This window comes from Harpia harpyja, chromosome 4 (assembly GCF_026419915.1).
Source record: "Harpia harpyja isolate bHarHar1 chromosome 4, bHarHar1 primary haplotype, whole genome shotgun sequence".
NCBI classification, from domain to species: Eukaryota; Metazoa; Chordata; class Aves; order Accipitriformes; family Accipitridae; genus Harpia; species Harpia harpyja.
This window is the reverse complement of record NC_068943.1, coordinates 83,954,901-83,971,262: the sequence shown is the minus strand read 5'-3', so window position 1 is coordinate 83,971,262 and position 16,362 is coordinate 83,954,901. Positions and strand designations below refer to the sequence as shown.

The 16,362-nt window shown below is 43.3% G+C and overlaps 2 protein-coding genes across 3 annotated transcripts; both read right to left on the bottom strand.

The window, feature by feature from the left end:
- Positions 1–73: 73 nt before the first annotated feature.
- Positions 74–2,776, bottom strand: HOXB8 (homeobox B8). Of its 2 annotated transcripts, none has more exons than XM_052785883.1 (2): positions 1,996–2,776; positions 74–1,230 (listed from the first exon to the last, which is right to left on the bottom strand). In XM_052785883.1, exons 1-2 carry the CDS (start codon positions 2,414–2,416, stop codon positions 923–925), a joined length of 729 nt encoding a protein of 242 aa, XP_052641843.1. In that variant the 5' UTR covers positions 2,417–2,776; the 3' UTR covers positions 74–922. The 2 variants fall into 2 exon arrangements, with proteins under 2 accessions (XP_052641843.1, XP_052641844.1); XM_052785884.1 differs by having other exon boundaries at positions 74–1,227.
- Positions 2,777–11,273: 8,497 nt separating this feature from the next.
- On the bottom strand, positions 11,274–15,468 carry HOXB9 (homeobox B9). The gene is made up of 2 exons (XM_052785882.1): positions 14,961–15,468; positions 11,274–11,530 (listed from the first exon to the last, which is right to left on the bottom strand). Exons 1-2 carry the CDS (start codon positions 15,466–15,468, stop codon positions 11,295–11,297), a joined length of 744 nt encoding a protein of 247 aa, XP_052641842.1. The 3' UTR covers positions 11,274–11,294.
- Between the last annotated feature and the right edge of the window lie 894 nt (positions 15,469–16,362).

Sequence of the window (16,362 nt, the reverse complement as noted above, 5' to 3'; positions counted from 1 at the left end):
GAAATGGAGCAGAGTAAAAGAATGATGTCACGGAATTCTCGCTTGTAAACTTTATTGTAACTTTCTTCCGCCGCTTCCAGGTTTAGACAATAGAACAAAGTGATGAAAGAACAACAAAATATATCATTAGTTCCCCCAATAAAGTAATTCACGTATACAGTATACATTCTTTTTCACAGTTAACCTAAAGATCACTTTACAACTTGCTTCACTGTGCGCATGCTAACTAAAGGAGAGAAAAACGCTTTTTTTCTTGTCTTTTTTTGTCTTTTTTTTCCCTTTTTTTTGGAAGAGACATTTAAAAATTGTAAACAAAAAAAAAAAAAGAAAGAAAATCCCGAACCAAAGAAAAGAACAGAAGTAAGGAAAGTGAAGAGAGAAAGAGAGAGAAAGAGAGAGATAACTATAGCATAAATAGGCAGTTTCATGTTGTTGGGATGTTTGTTTCAATAGCTACCTCCAGTACATACAGATAAACCACAACAAAAAAAGGTGGAAAATAAAAAAAAAGTGCACAAATGTAATTTCACGTAACTCCTATAGCATTGAAAGCTATGTTAACCAACCCACCCCCCAGGAAAGAAGAGAGAGACAGAGAGAAAGACAGAGAGAGAGAGAAAATTTCACAGTCATGTTTTACATAAGCTATTGCGTTACACTACCACTAGTTAATAACTGGCAAAAGGCAGGAGAGACCTCCCGATCACTTTTGCATACTGTTCATTGTATCAAAGGATAATCAGGAAAGTGGTGCTTACAGCTATATTGTTTTACAGCAATAAAAGGGTTTTTTTTTTCCTTTCTCTTTTCTATGCATTGTTGGTTTTTTTCCCACCCCTCCCTTACATTAACTGCCATTAACGTGGGGCTCAGGGGCTCTTCCACCCCAGCAGCGCTTGCCTTTCAGTCCTTAAAAATCCTTTTATTTCTTGTCCGCCTTCTGTGCTTCCCCTTCCTCGTCCACCTCCTGGGCTCTTTCCATTTTCTGTTTTTCCAGTTCTTCCTGCTCGCATTTGCTGCTGGGAAACTTGTCTTTGTTGTTTTCCTTTTTCCATTTCATCCTCCTGTTCTGGAACCAGATTTTGACCTGCCTTTCTGTCAATCCCAGGGCATGCGAGACCTCGATCCTCCGTTTGCGGGTCAGGTAGGGATTAAATAGAAATTCCTTCTCCAGTTCCAGCGTCTGGTAGCGGCTGTAGGTTTGCCTCCCCCTCCTCCGTCCAGCGGCTGCTGGGGAATTGCAAAGGTTGGGTGGAAGAGGGGAAGAAGAGAAGGAGGTTGAAAGATACATAAACCAGGCTCGGGAATAGGCACACACAGGCTCACACACACTCACACACACACACACACACAGGCACGGGAGGGGGAGGAAGAAAGGACTCGCAGGAGCAAAGGCAGGAAGCAAACAGGGAGAGGGAAAGGCTCCTGTAGAATATTATAAAAGGGAAGACGGTTATAAAGGAAAGGGGTGATGGTGACAGGGGAGGGGGGGGGTCACCCACCAGCCCACTCCGAGCAGCCCAGCTAAAGCCTGCACTTGCACACTTATTATTACCCGAACCACCACAACAACAACAACAGACTCCGGCTCTTTGGGATCCCGCAAAAAAAAAAAAAAAAAAAAAAAAAGAAAAGAAAAAAGAGCTGCAGCCCGGGGAGAGCAAGCAGCACCACCGAAATCCCAAATCAAACGCAAAACAAAAATGAAGGGGCTTTTTAAGGCTATAAAAGTGCCATAAACTTTAAGGACGCTTCCTTCCACAGAAAGCCCGGCTCGCTCAGCCCCCAGAAGAAAAGGTCTCCTTCAGGGTAATTAAACTATAAAGCAATTTACAAGTGCAAAAGTTTACCCCCATAAAGCAGTAAAATACAGTCACCGGGGAAGAAAAAGGGAGCGAAAGCAAGCAAGCAAGCAAGAGGGGCAGAAAGCAAGCAAGAGGGCTACTTTCTGGGCTCAGGAACTGCCTCCTCGCTGTCCTTTCCATCTCGCCTCACCTTGCGGTCGCATCCAGGGGAAAAGCTGGGTCGGAGAAGGGCTCTGCTCCGAGCTCTCCGCCTCCTCTCCAAGGCCGCTGGCAGCAAGCTTGCAGTCCGTGTACTGCACCAAGTCCGACTCCTGGGCGCTGAAGAGGCTCTGCCTTTGCAAGGGGTCGTAGCCATAGAAGTTGCTGGGGTCCCCATGGCACGCCACGGCGCAGGGATTCTGTTGGTAAGGGGAGCTGGAGAGTGAGGATGCTCCGTGGTAAAACTCCTGGATTTGGGTCGGATGCTGGAAGGTGCCCCCCGTGCTGGGTCCGTACACCACCGTGGGTCTGCCCCCAAGATCCTGAGCGAACCCACAGTCATAGTAATTGGGACGCAAGGAGTCCCCGGTTTTGTATTTGGAGAAGAGTGAGTTGACAAAATAAGAGCTCATTTTAATTTAAATAAGAATATTTGTTTGGAGGAGGAAGAAAATAAAAAAAAAAAAAAAAAAAAGAAGCCAACCAAACCAGACCACGGGAATCTATTAGCAAAAAAAGAAAGCGCTAAGATGCTAAGCAACGACAGTTTGTGATTTCCAGGAATATAAAAGGAGGATATAATCAAAACTCTAAGCCTGCATGATATTGAATTCTTTCCTCCCCCCCACCCCTAAAAAAAAAAAAAAAATCGCCACTTAAAGAGTTCTCGCTTTACATTTCCAAGAAGAGATGCCAGTTCATAAACAGTTTTCAGTGATTTACTTCAGCGCAAATGAGTTGTTTCATATTTTGCAGTGTCTTTTCATGATCATTTGCATCTATTACCAAAACCTCATCCTATTGGCTTCTCCTTACTCCACACGGACTCTGCACTGCATGATTGTGAAAGGAAGAGTGTGAGAGAATAAAGAAGGAAAAGCAAGCGAGGGGGAGCGAGAGAGGGAGAGGGAGCGAGCGAGAGAGAGAGAGAGGGAGCGAGAGGGGAAGGGAGAAGGAGGTGGGGTGAATATACGGATTAAATATGTTTAACTACCTACATTAATGAGATATCGCTCGCCTCACAACAAATCACATACCTAGACCACCCAAAAGATTGATTTTTGGGGAGTGTTGGAAAATTAAAGAGAAGCGCTCGCAGTCGTTAATTTCAAAATTTTAACGAGGCAGTTTTAGCCTTTTTAAATGTCAGGGTCGCTTTGGAAAACTGTAAAAGAACACGATTTAATTGCTACCAGTTTTAAAAGGTCCTATAAATGTAATTGGTATTTTAATACAAGTTATCAAATCATACAGCTTCTTACCCTAAACATATTTTAAAACAAACGAGGTAGTCATATTTAACATTTTAATGATCAATTTCCTTATTATTGATAAAGGTTTAACTATCACATGAAGGGAATTGCATTTGTAATAGCCCCAAAAAAGGCTGTAAACTGTTTAACAAACTATAAAACGCCATAAAGCCGGGGATGTTGTTGTTGTTTATACCGCACTACATAAAAGCCGTTAGGATTTTACGAGTTCGTTCCTCTACTGCTATAAACCAGAGGTTTCGATTGGACCCGTCCGCATTACAGCGAGATGTTGAGGTGTCAATATTGAATTAAAATGATTATAGTTTTTCATATATAACATTGACTTTTTGTGTCTCTCCCGCAGCCCCCTCCCTGCCTCCTCCCCCGCCGAGGACTTGTTCAAGATGTGGTCGGGGATGATTACGAACTAAAAGTATTGTGTCGCTTATCACATCCAGAACAGAACCTTTATGGTCAGTAACTGATGGCTGTTCCCTACCTCACCCCCTCCTCAATAACTTCCATTTTTTTCCCTTTTTTTTTTTTTTTAATTTTTGCATGATACTTGTAATGAAAACTGGGGAGAAGAGGGGGATGGGGTAAGGGAGAGAGGAGACAGGCTTTCTGTTTTATTGGCATTTGGTAACAACGGAGCAAACTTACCCCTAAGATGCCAACGCTGCGATTTTCCACCATCTAAACACACAGGGGGTAGATTTTGAAATTCATTTCTCGCAGTCAGCAAATATTACCGAGAGGTATTTCAGCTAATAACGACACCAAACCCTCCCAACCCAAACGCTGCCCCAGCCTGCCTAGACACCCACGACGCCCCTCCAAGCTCCTCGCAATGCCAGCTATATTTCCCAATCCTTCAACCTTCAATAGGAGTTAAAGACACTCTTTTAAACCTCTTTTTTTTTTTTTTTTTTTTTTCCCCTTTGCCCTGGGTAGATTTCTGCTGCTTCTCGTTGCATCCCTCTGCGTGGTTTTGACACGAGAAAGGTGAATTAAAGGCGGTTTCTCTCATGCCTGCCTTCAACTGAGGGACAATTTTCAACCTCCACAACATGGAAAACAGGAAAAAGTTGAAATGTTTTGGTTAGTCTGTCTTGCCAGGGCTTTGGTAAAAAAAAAAAAAAAAAAGAAAGAAATACTTGCATTAAAATTGGCAGTGGGAATAGGCAGGGAATTAAGAAAGACAGAAAGAAAGAGAGAGAGAAAGAAAGAAAGAAAACAAAGATAGTAACGGAATAAAACTTTAAAACCATCCTTAGAGAAATAATTTAAGTAAATACGTTTCCTTTATTTTGTGTAGGGATAATTTCAGTCGAGTCTAAGAGCCTTTTCAAGTAATTATTGTTGTTGGAGTACTTGCAGTGGTATAATTAAGGCTTTTTCCCCCCTAAAAGACAAGTTAACATTTTATTTTTCTCAACACTTTTATTGTCGATTGAGCAGATTTTGGTTTCATCTTTGAACATAAAACCCCAGAAATGGTGCACACAAGTAAATAGCGCTTTGCAGCCTGGCATGGGGACGCTCGATACTAGAATTTTCAAGAAAGGAAAAAAAAAAAAAAAAAGGAATCGACTAAAGTATTTTTAGAAGAGAAGCTATCTTCTTCTATGTGTATTTACAGGCGTACGCCCATCTATTGAAGTTTGTAAAGTAAAAAATAACAGGAATTCCCGTTCGTACATGGACCCCAAGAAGGCAGGAGTGAAGTTGTTCTTGGAAGTTAACATTTTTATCAAGTGCAGTAGAATTTTATGGTCATGATGTGATGGTAACTCACCAATGCACCAGAAATCAATGGCTGATCTTAAATCATTCCTATACTGTACTCAGATTCCTGATGAAAGGAAAATGTTTCTATTATAAGAAAAAACAAGTGGGGATGTGTGTGTGTGTGCGTGTGTGTGTCTGTGAGAGAGAAGATAATTTATAAATACCCAGTGGAGGAAAGATTTATTAGGAATTCACAAGGAAAAAAAAAGAACCCCAAACCCTTTCCTAGGTAAACCTTAACTTTTCACTGCTCTGCATTTTACTGAATGCACAAGGGCAGAGTTTTTCTTTATTTTCCCCATCTATTTCTGTTTACATTTGTATTTCATTTTCTAGCATTTAAACAGAGTCTTGAGATGCTTAAACTTTGCCTCTTGAAACAACATATCGCATCCTGGTCTATTGTGTGTATCGGTTTAATTTGTTACATTCTACCCCAGAATACTGCTTATCGAGGAAGGGGTGTATTTTCTGGTGTAACTTCAGAGAAAAATTTATTCAGAAAATACCTGTTTATAACAATTTGAAAGAAAACCTATACTGAAATTATTGCCACCGTTCCTTTCTATGTTATTTGTAGCTGAATTTGTCACTGAAGGACTGGAACATCTGAATAATTTCGGTCTTGTAATTTTGAAGAAACAAAGGCCAAAATAAAAGTGAACTAATGGAGTTAAAAGTTTACATTTTTGCTGCTATGGCACCAGTGGAGTATTTATACCTATCACAAAACGTGGCAAGTTAATAGCCTTTTGGATTAATTTGCTATTTTGTAGCACTGAAAAATATTTGCAAGCATATTAAGTGAAGACCTTCGGCAAAGAGCAGCAGCATTACCAAAAGATGGAGCAACTATACCAAAAATGACCGGTTCAACTCCTAAAAAGCTTATGCTGGCTTTTTTTCCGCGATGCCTATGAATCTAAAACATATAAAATAAAGAGCCGAGAAAGCGCAGATCATCCTAACGGCTAAGGTGAAGAGCCAGGGAAAAAATGTCCTGATTCTGTGCGCGCCTTTCTCCCCGAATTCTTGGAGCCACTCTCTTTTCCAGTCCTGCAAGCGTAAATCTTCGGTTTGGAGATAATTAAGCTGTCCTCCCACCTCCACCCGAACTAGCAGAAGACAAAACCCGATGGGTTTTTTTCTCCCCTTTAAATGAACGTTTAAAATAGATGCGTGTCCCACCTCTCACCGCATCCCAGCATCAGATTAACTCTTTTTTCTTTCTTTTTTTTTTTTTAGCCTCACATAATTTACCCTCGCGGGGAAAAATAGATGTAACCTATAAAATCGGCAAAATAGCTATAATTAACCCTATATTTTATGCCTCGGGATTATTCATGCTCGCCAGCAAACAGCCCGGTTGCTGCCGCTAATGAAATCAAGGTGTTACGCGGAGCCCCGCGGCCGAGCGCGGGAGACGCGCGTCTAGCGTGGAGCAACGGCGCCACCTAGCGGCGCGCCGCGGCGCCGCAGCCTGCGCCGAGGGGCGCGGGGAGCGGAGGGAGGGGAGAGAGCCTGGGGAGGGGGGGGAGCAGAAAAAAGAGGGGGAAATGAAGGACCTGGGGAAATCAAACTAGCCAAAAGCGAGGGGAGGGAGGAAAAGGGGGAGAAAAAAGGAAAATCGAGTTTCTCCTCCTCGCCCCAAGTTTTACGCGCGGAAAGCTCCACTATCCAGTCGCTCTACCCGGCAATAAAAAAGAGGCAAAATGGGTTTGCTTTTGAAAACCGCTATTGTTTCAAATTCCGAGACTAAACAATTGGTCATTCTGCTCTGGAGGGGGAAGGCCAGAGCTGTAAACCGATAAAGAGCTTCCCAAGCCCAGACGTCTCGCCAGAACTTCGAGTGTGTGAGCGTGGGGGTGCGTGTGTGTGTGTTGTTGTTGTTGTGTGCATGGCTCAGCATTCTGGCAGCCTGGAATTGCTTTAAAGAAAAAAGAAAAAAAAAAAAAAAAAGGGAAAAAAAAAAAAAGAACAAAGGGAATCATCCAGAGCACTGGATTTTCACGGCATCTGCAAGAGAAGAATAAATTAGCAAAAGTCCCTCCCCACCTTTTCTCTCCCTCTCTTCTCCCCCCTCCCCCTTATTTTTTAACTACCCCCTCCCTTAGGGGGGAAAAAAAAAAAAAAAAAGAGGGGGACTTTGTATGTGACTGAAGCAGAAACAAGAGCATTTACACGTTGGGTTTCCCCACATTCCCAAGTCGTTGTAGTAATTTAGGAGTTCCTGAAAGTTTTCTTGCACTGTTTGCTTTACAGCCGTTTAGTTCCTTAACCTTCAGAAATTTATACCCTATAAAGTTTTATAGCGGTCATATTCTTTTATTGCAGCACACTGCACTGAATTTTCCTTTTTTTTATGACAAGTTACTTCCCTTTCTCTCTCTTCCCTCAGTAAGCTCCAAATATCTTTCTTCTTCTTTTGTTTTCTTTTCAGAGCTGCCCCAAAGAAAGGATTTTTTTAAGAAGTGAAATATTGCCCTTTAGAGCGCCCATTATGTTAAAAATTAGTGGAAAGAGATTCTCGGTTATATTTCTCACTACCTGCTTCCTGCAGGGCTGAGCAGGTCTTAGGGTTTGTTTGTTTTTTAAATATAGAGATAGAAACACTTTCCAAGCGCCTGTATTTCTTCATGAGCAATAAAATGTCAAACGAATTTAGAGAAGGAATTATAGGAACCGCTCATTGAGCCCTTGGAAAAAGGAACCGCGTGTCAAATCCGAGGTGATGCCAAGCAGGGAAAGCGGGGTGGGGTTTCCCACTGTTTGTTTTGGGTTTCTAATTTTTCTTTAGCAAAGTTTTCCTTGCGCGGTAGGGGAATAAACCAAAGAAAGTCAAATAAAGCTAGTCCACTCTGCACCTTTACTTCTGGTCCTGTAAGGCTGATGCAGGAATGCAAAGACTAAACCCTCCAAAACAAACAAATAAACATGCAAACTAACAGCCAACCAACCACCGGTAAATGTAACCAGAAATTAACGGTCTCCAGTTTAAAAACAAAAAATAAAAAATACTGAGAAGCGCAGCAAGTTTGTATGGGACCAAGTAAGCACTTGCTACACCGGAGAGGAATGATTTCCATTTGTCTCTGGACACTTTTTTTTTTAACCTAAGCAAAAATTGATTCTTATAATACACTTAACGAGCCACTAAAGAACGCAGGAAAACACAATGAAAATATTTCTGAAATTTTAGATGAAGCAGTATAACACAATGACATATAGGTGCTGTTGTTCTAAAATCGATTTTTATTCTGGAGCATTAAACATCTCTGGAAAATACATCCGGGCTGATGCTACAGAAGACAGTTTTTCCAACATTTTTTAAGTAAGCATATTTCCTAATAAAATGAACTAACATTTTAAATTCTATTTAAAAAGAACCTTATATTGTCGTCTTAAAAATATCCGCTCTTTACCACAATTCTAAGGAAAGTGAAAAACGTTTCTAAATCCTAGTGGCCGATGGGTTGCAAACATCAATTAAGTCACGGATACGTTTCTGAAAAATATAGTAATGAGGGTTTAGGCAAGTCCATACTCAGTTCGAGATATGAGGAACACACCAATTCAGCATGAAGCAGATTTGAAATTCATCCATCCTTGAGAAGAATCAAACAAAACTGAAAAATTTGACTGCCCAGCTTAAGCACAGCTAAATCACCTTTTTCGACCCACTATCATTTTTGTTTTAAATAAATCCCGATTTAGAGAAATAAGCCTGCTGCCACCAACTTTTTTCCCCCAGCTCAAAATATCTCCGAAACTGCTTTTCTTAACTGAGTTTCGAGGAAGGAGATTAGGGGCTTTGACACAGGGTGAAGTTTGGTTACATTTAACTCCCTCCGGCAACAGAACAGTTAAATTTTGAAGCCCCAAGGAGCTACTTCATGATGGAAAGTTTTACACGAGAAAGTCTAGGCATTAAAAAAAACCAAACACAAAACCAACCAAAAAACTTTCTGAAGAATGGTCTTAAACACTTAAAGTCTGGTTTCTTGTCGAGTGGAAGATTTTAATTTATTTTTTACCCCTTTCAAGAGGAATTGAAGTGGTGGAAGTTTCAGTGCACCGAGGCGCAGCTACTTGATCCTTATCTCTGGATCATGGGGGGGGCGGAGGGGGGGGAAAGCAGGAACACTTCCCAAAAAAGCAAATCTGCCTATCGCTTCTTCCCAGAGCAATCTCTGTTCAGCAGATAAAAGTGGTCTCACAAAACCTGACGCTAAGGACACACGAGTTAGCGCTTCTGAAATCAGATTTGCACTGGGTCGTTCAGAGATACAGCAGAAATAAATTTCTTTTCTCTATTTTTTTCCCCCCACCCTATGAAAACAAGCCACCTTACACTCGCCTTGTTCCTAGAAAGCCTCCTGGCAGCTAAACATACAAATTTGCACACGAAGAAAACGAGAGAGGTTTATTTCGATATTTTCCATCCACTATCAACTGCAGAACTCTTCGCATACTTAAAAAGCCACAGTAGAAACAGAAAACGAGCTTCAACATTCACAGAAACACAACCACAAACACATTTTACAATACCCACCATATAATCAACTGGTACTAAACCCCCACCCACCCACCCCCCTCCCTCCTCCCCCCCCCACCCCCCCCATTCCCAAAACAAAGTTAAGTCTTACAGAGATAAAGGGAAACCAGTCCCGCACGGGCGGGTTGGAGAAACCTCCAGCGGATCTGTCAGATGAGAAATCAGCTCCGGCCGGCATGACATGAGACCAGTAAGGTCTAGATTTGTTACTCTAAACGCTTCTTCGGGTGAGGATGAGGATGGAGGAGGAGGGGGGGGACCCAGCGCGGAGCCGCCGCATCCCCCCCGGTGTCACCCGCGGGACGAGGCTCCTTCCCCGGGGAGGCGGCGGGCCCCGACCCCGGCGTGGCACCGGGCCCCGGAGGAAAGCGGGTGGCAATGGGAAAACATGCCGGGAGCTCGCTTCAGGCGAAAAAAAAAAGAAAGAAAAAAAAAACCAACAACACAAAAAAAACCAACCCCACCCCAACAAAACCCTACCGACATTCAAGTATTAAAAGCATCTCAGCAAACAGGAGGGGGAAGAAATACACACAGGCTAGGGTTGGCACTTTATCTCTGCAACAGCCTACTGCTTTAGGAAAAGTCAATTCACAATAAATTATAAATATGCTAGCACTAAGAACACAACCTTCCCCTCCCTTATAGCTCTACTAAGGTAGTTTTTTAACTAGAAAATCCCATTCTTCCTCTCCTCTAAAAGTTAGGAATAAGTTGGCAGGGGTTCTTCCGCCCCTTTTTCTCCTAAATAATTTACAATGTGGCTCTGAGAGTGCCCCCCACACACTCTCTCGCCTCCCTCCCCGTCTTTTCTCCTCTTCCAAGTGACCCAGTATAAAACTACCAGATGAGGAGGTTTGCCTGGAAAGATCCTACTAAACTTTCAGGTCAAAGTCACATATCTGCCATGGCACGATTCAAATAAAAATCCCGCATAATAAAACAAACTAAAAAAAAATTAAAAAAAATAAAAAAGAGAAGGAACAAAAAAAATTTTTAAAAAATTAAAAAAGGAAGAAACCCAGCGCAGTTGGGAGTTGGGCTGTCATTAACCGACTACCCCGGTATAAAGTTGGCGAAGTGAAAATGATTTGTTGGGTGCAATTAAACGCAAGTCTTACGAATGTGTCTGTCTTGCAGTAGTTTAATTAAATCGTCTGGTTCCTTGGCCACCTCAACGTGTGAGTGTGAGTGTGTGTGTGTGTGCGCCGGGGTGTTGTGAATGTTATAGAGAATCATTGTCCTTACGTGGATAAAGAAAGACAGCGAGGTTTGGTGGGGGCTTGGGCCGGGGTTGTTTGTGGCCAGTTGTGTTTGCCGTCTTGTTTTCCATGGAGAAAATGCAAGCAGAGAAAGCTGCTGCTCAGACAGGAGCCTGTGTCTATGTTACACTGTAGGGAGAAGAAAAGGGAAAAGGGGGGGGGGGGAAATAGAGAAAGAAAACAAGAGAACAGAAACAAAACCCAGCATGTGTCCCCAAAAAGGAGCTGCAGTTTTGGCTAAGTTGCCTCCTATGTGGCAATACTAAGAAGATAAAAAAGAATAATAAGCAACATCTCGCATGCAAAGGTGGAGATGGGAAACGGGGAGGTTTTCCCCTCGTGTTTGGGGGATTTGGCAGCACTACAGTGGGGGTGCGCGGCCGCGGAGGCTGGGGGGAAGGGGGGGGGATGCTGCTTTTCTGGTTTTTCATTCTTTGCCCTGTTCCTTGTTCATTTTCTTCATTTTCATCCTTCGGTTCTGAAACCAGATTTTGACTTGTCTCTCACTCAGGTTGAGGAGTCTGGCCACTTCGTGTCTACGGTCCCTCGTCAGGTACATATTGAATAAAAACTCCTTCTCTAGTTCCAGGGTCTGGTATTTGGTGTAAGGGCATCGTTTTTTCCTGGAGGAACGGGCGTGAAGCCAGCTGGCAGCTGGGTTAGCTGAAAGAAAAGCAGCAAGATCAATACGATGCAGCTTGAGTGTTTCTCAGAAGGTTTTAATCATGCCATCAAATATTAAGATTATACATACGCATATGCACGCCCGGGTGAAAAATGCTCCCTGCCATAGGAGTTAGCAGCAGGGGCCGTATGAAAATCATACGGGATCGTCAGGGCGAGCACAGGCTGCGCAGATTGGGGGGGGGGCGATCCCGAAATACCACCGTACACGCACCCCATCCCTCCCCAGTGTGTGTGTGGGGGGACTGGGACCCGCAGACCCCTGTTGTCTGTACGCACAGATTTGTGACTGTGCACACCCATGGCTGTGTGTGTGTGCACACGCGTGTCTGTGCACAGCCATGCCTCTGCACACCCGTGTCTGTGCGCACACGTATGTTTGGGTGCACACGTGCCACTGGCAGAGCTCCCCCCACTTTTCCCCAGGTCCATCTATGCCAGGTAAACACCCACATGCACTTATAGATTTGCATAACGCCCATATCTGCACGTTACGCACCATATATACAAAGAAACCGAGGCAAAAATTATTTTTTTTTTCCCAGACCTGTTTTCCCACGTGTCTACAGATTTACTCCTACAGACATATCGCGCAGGAAAAGAGCAGAGAGAGGAGGTCTGGAGAAACCTTTCATAAATCCTGCCTATTTTTTTGCTATGTGGCAAGAAACGGTCTCGATACAATAAACATCCTCTGAGGGCTGGAAGGACTCTGCTGCCGGAGATCTGGACAGTGTTACCCAGAGACATGGACATTTGCAGAGCTGCAAATGCAGCCCAAAATAAATAACAGGCTGCCCGTCACCCTCGCGTGTGGGAGAAGTTACGTGGGAATCTTTTGCAAAAAGGACATTTCAGGAATTAGCCCATTCAAGGGGGGGGGAAACAACATTTTGGGAGCAGAAACCACCCCCACAGACACGACAGTGGTGAAGGTCGCACCCAAAGGTGAAGTGGGTTTAGGGTAAATAATAGAGCATTTACTAATCACATGCAAATATTAGCTGACCGTTGGGTAACTGAGAGGCGAGAAAGAGTAAAATGAAGGGTTACAGACAGACCACGTATTTCTATTTTATTTCCTTTGCCTCCTCTGAAATTATGACTGAAGCCATAAACCTTTACACCAATTAAATGGACCATTATAAATATATACATACACACACGCGCGCGCCATCAGAACGTTTCCTCTACGTAAAATGAAATATATTGAATATTTTTTAAAAATAATCCGGTTAATCTTCCCCTGTAAGTACTGCCTCTTACAAATTTGCACGGCTATTTCCTTAATGTAATTGACTTGATCTAATATGCAGAATTAAATATTAAAGAGGAAGAAAGCTGTTAATAATTGATACTGTTAATCCTGCTACCCATCCTTTAATGGCAATGGAGGGCTCTGCTTCATAACGGATTTTTATTCAGTTTGGTTTTGTTTTTCGGTCATATTTTGGATCGTTAAAATATAAGATATTTTAAACGCCAGTGTTGCTTTATCTATTCACTAGACACAAATCCCTAAACAGGAAAGTGAATGGGAAGAGGTTCTGGCGCAGCTTTTCTTTAAAATCCAGCAAATAAATTAACAGATCCCTGTGCCATACACAGGGTGGAGATTCATTATTACGAAATACTTTCAAAAATTGAAAGAGTCAGGGAAATTGGTGGAAGTACTTTCTGCAAAACAGCTCCGTCTTCCAGCCCTGGCAGGCTCTCAACATCAGCCCAAATTAAACTATTATTTAAAACAAAATATGAGTCGTAACCACATGCCATAGAAACCACACAGCATCCTCTTAGCGCGCGGGTCCCTGCACTTACTTATAACTTAATAACATTTTCTTGGACAAGATTTTTATATATTCAATTTCAGGGACATTGAGCACAGAACCTGGATATTTAATTCTCTCAAATCATTCACCTCACGGTTGCAGTTTGTTCTGGATCTCTGCCCAGTACAATAGAATAGGACTTTCTTTTTGTGTGTGTGTGAGTGTGTGTGTGCCTGTGTGTCTGCATGCAAGTTAAATGATAGGAAAAAAAAAAAAAAGTCACCATAACATCCTGCACAAGGAGGGGAGGAAATCGTGAGGGACGAGAATATACTGTATTTTTAATCGTATGGTTGCAATGGCAATCTCTGTTGCTGTTCCACGTTGACTGGGGGGGGGGGAATAGAAGTTAATTCAAGGGGAAAAAGAATGACTGTGTCAGTGCGTCCTGCACAGACTCCGAGGAGTTCTACCCTCGGCGGGGGCTGCTCCGCTGCCAGTTTGGAAAACTTCGGCTTTCACTGCAAAATATTTACCGTGGGGGTGAAGCCAAGTTTCTGTCTTTGCCTCCTGCTCGGGCTCTGGCTCCGGTTTACCTTTCAGATGGAAACCAGGTACCAGCCGGATCGGCACGAGGTGAAGATACTGATTCTTTCTTACTCAAACGCCATTGCATTATTCTTAATATTATCACCGTTATTATCATTATTATTAATAATAGTATTATTAATAGCATTATTGATAGCTTTATTAAATATTTTCAAGGCGAGTGATTTTTTTTTTTTTTCTATATTTCAGGGGGAAAAAGGACGAGCCAGCTCGCGGAAAAAGCACATGCAGAAGTTTAACTGTTTCCCCAATCTGGCTACATTACAAATAAAAGCTAATTAGGTTGGAAGCACACACACCCCCCTCCTTTTTTTTTTTTTTTTTTTTTTTAAACTAGGAAGGAGCGTGGCTTTGAAATATTCATACCCTGGACGGTTGCATTTAATAAACAAACACTAACAAACAAAGAAACAAACCCGAGGAATACTACTACTACTAAAAAAAAGACACGACCCTCCCCAAACCCGCGAGGAGCTGCGGAGGGGAGCGAGCCCGTCCCCGCATCTGCCGGGCTACACCGGAGCCGCGGGCACGGAAAAGCCCCCGCTGCTGTTTACTTCCCCCCCCCCGTGAACTTTTCCTCCGTAATTTCTCCTCTTTCCCCCCTTCTTGTTCTTCTCCCCCGACCGCCACCCTCGGCTCCCCTTTCCCTACCTTTGTTCCCCGACATTTCCCGGCTCCCCCCTTCCCTTCCCCACCGCCCGCACCCGCGCAGATTTACTCCCGCTTACTAAAGTGGTCTCTGCTGCCGGAGCCAGCGCTCTGGAGGAAAGAGGATGCCTCGCTCCAGCTTTTGTCCGCTCTGGACTCTGTTTAAGCTCAGAGACGACGCTCATTTTTATTTTTATTTTTATTTACCGGCAGAGACAATGCCACCCCTCTCCCCTCCCCACCTCTCCCCTTAGGTTGGCATCGGCAAGCTGAGACTTTTCTTTAAGCCCTGATTTTAAACTTTACGCAGCATTGTCCCCTTTTATTGCACCTCCTCCAGCTTTTATACTGTTTACTTCCTCACTTTTATAACTTACTTTGATCTGTCCTGTCTTTGTCTTCGCTTCCTTCACAAACTTTATTGTCCTCGAAGCTGGGCCTTTGATTGGAAACGATCCCTTCCCTTGCAGCAGAAGTTTCTAAATTGTACTCCTGTGTTCCCTGTTTATGGACATCCCCGGGACGGCCCAGCAGCGGCTCTGCCTTAACAGATCCCTGCCCGGGGAGGTTCTCTGCTCTGGGTACTGGATCCAGCCAGCTCCGGAGATACCTGCTATCAGATGGGACGCTTTGATGTTGAATATATGGATGGTAGACGGCAGGAAGGGTACCAGAAGAATGTGGATTCAAAGGAGTCCAGGAGGCGCTGAAAACTGGAGGTTTTGGCTGAAAACTACAGGAGGGGAATTCTAGATGCTCATTGTGCCCAGCTTGCCTGGAACTTGTATATTGCCCAGATGAAAATTTAGCTGAAGGCGAGTCTTCACTTTCATGACTTATAATAGAGTCGACATAATAATTGCTAAGAGTCCCAGAAATGGACATTCTCAGACATCATACAAAGCACGGTTCAATGAAGGGAAAAAAATATATAGGACAGATCTAGATTTGTACTCTACCCCCTTCTCCAACTTCCCAGCCAACAAAGTACAGTTGGGCTGCTGTGTTGTGAGCTCCCAGCAAAATGATTGGTCAAACTTTTTTCGTGTGCCTGATAAAGCGTCAGTCTCGGCGTAAATCAATCGAAGCCGAGGGGGCTGCGCTGCGCTGTCATCCGCCCTTGCATTCCATATCAAGGATGGATTGTTTTATGTTTATGCAATGTTGCAAAACGTCAGGAGTTTCGAAAAGCCACCAAACGGACAGAGCTGGGGCTAATATCCCTTCCTAGATTTGCTCCTGAAATATTATTGGGGGGGGGGGGGTCCGGAAGGGGAGGGAGGTTGTTTTTTTTTTAATTTTTTTTTTTTTAAAGAAAGATGCTGATGTGCTCGCTTTGCCTTTAATAACCATCATGGGGGAATAGAGATAAAAGCTATTCTTTGCCACTCGGGCTCCAGAGTACGATAGCAAAAAACCCAGAGAATAAGTACAAACCAACACGCGCCTGCCCCCCCCCCCGCCGTGATTTCATATACATACATATGTGTGCGTGCATTACAGGCATATATACATAAACACACACATATATGTGTTTTTGTAAAGAAAAAGATGGATCTAGGTAGCCAGAGTGGTGGGGAGGGTGTTATAAATAATTAACCAGCTGGGGTGGGAATATGGATTGTTAACATGGTGAAATAACGTGGGTAAATATGAAATTTAAAATGTCACTGGCATGGACGTGGCATTGCAACTTTGACCAGCAAGCTGCCGAGCCGCAACCCCTGTATACATCCAAAGCCTGCCTTCGACTTTATGCTTAGATATATATATATAAAA

Excerpts from the sequence above, each read along its gene's own strand:
- HOXB9 (XM_052785882.1), bottom strand. The coding sequence starts at position 15,468 with ATGTCCATTTCTGGGACTCTTAGCAATTATTATGTCGACTCTATTATA. Across the intron at positions 11,531-14,960 it reads CAAAGACAGGACAGATCAAA|CTAACCCAGCTGCCAGCTGG; the intron begins GTAAGTTATAAA and ends CTTTTCTTTCAG.
- HOXB8 (XM_052785883.1), bottom strand. The coding sequence starts at position 2,416 with ATGAGCTCTTATTTTGTCAACTCACTCTTCTCCAAATACAAAACCGGG. Across the intron at positions 1,231-1,995 it reads CCCCTGGATGCGACCGCAAG|CAGCCGCTGGACGGAGGAGG; the intron begins GTGAGGCGAGAT and ends GCAATTCCCCAG.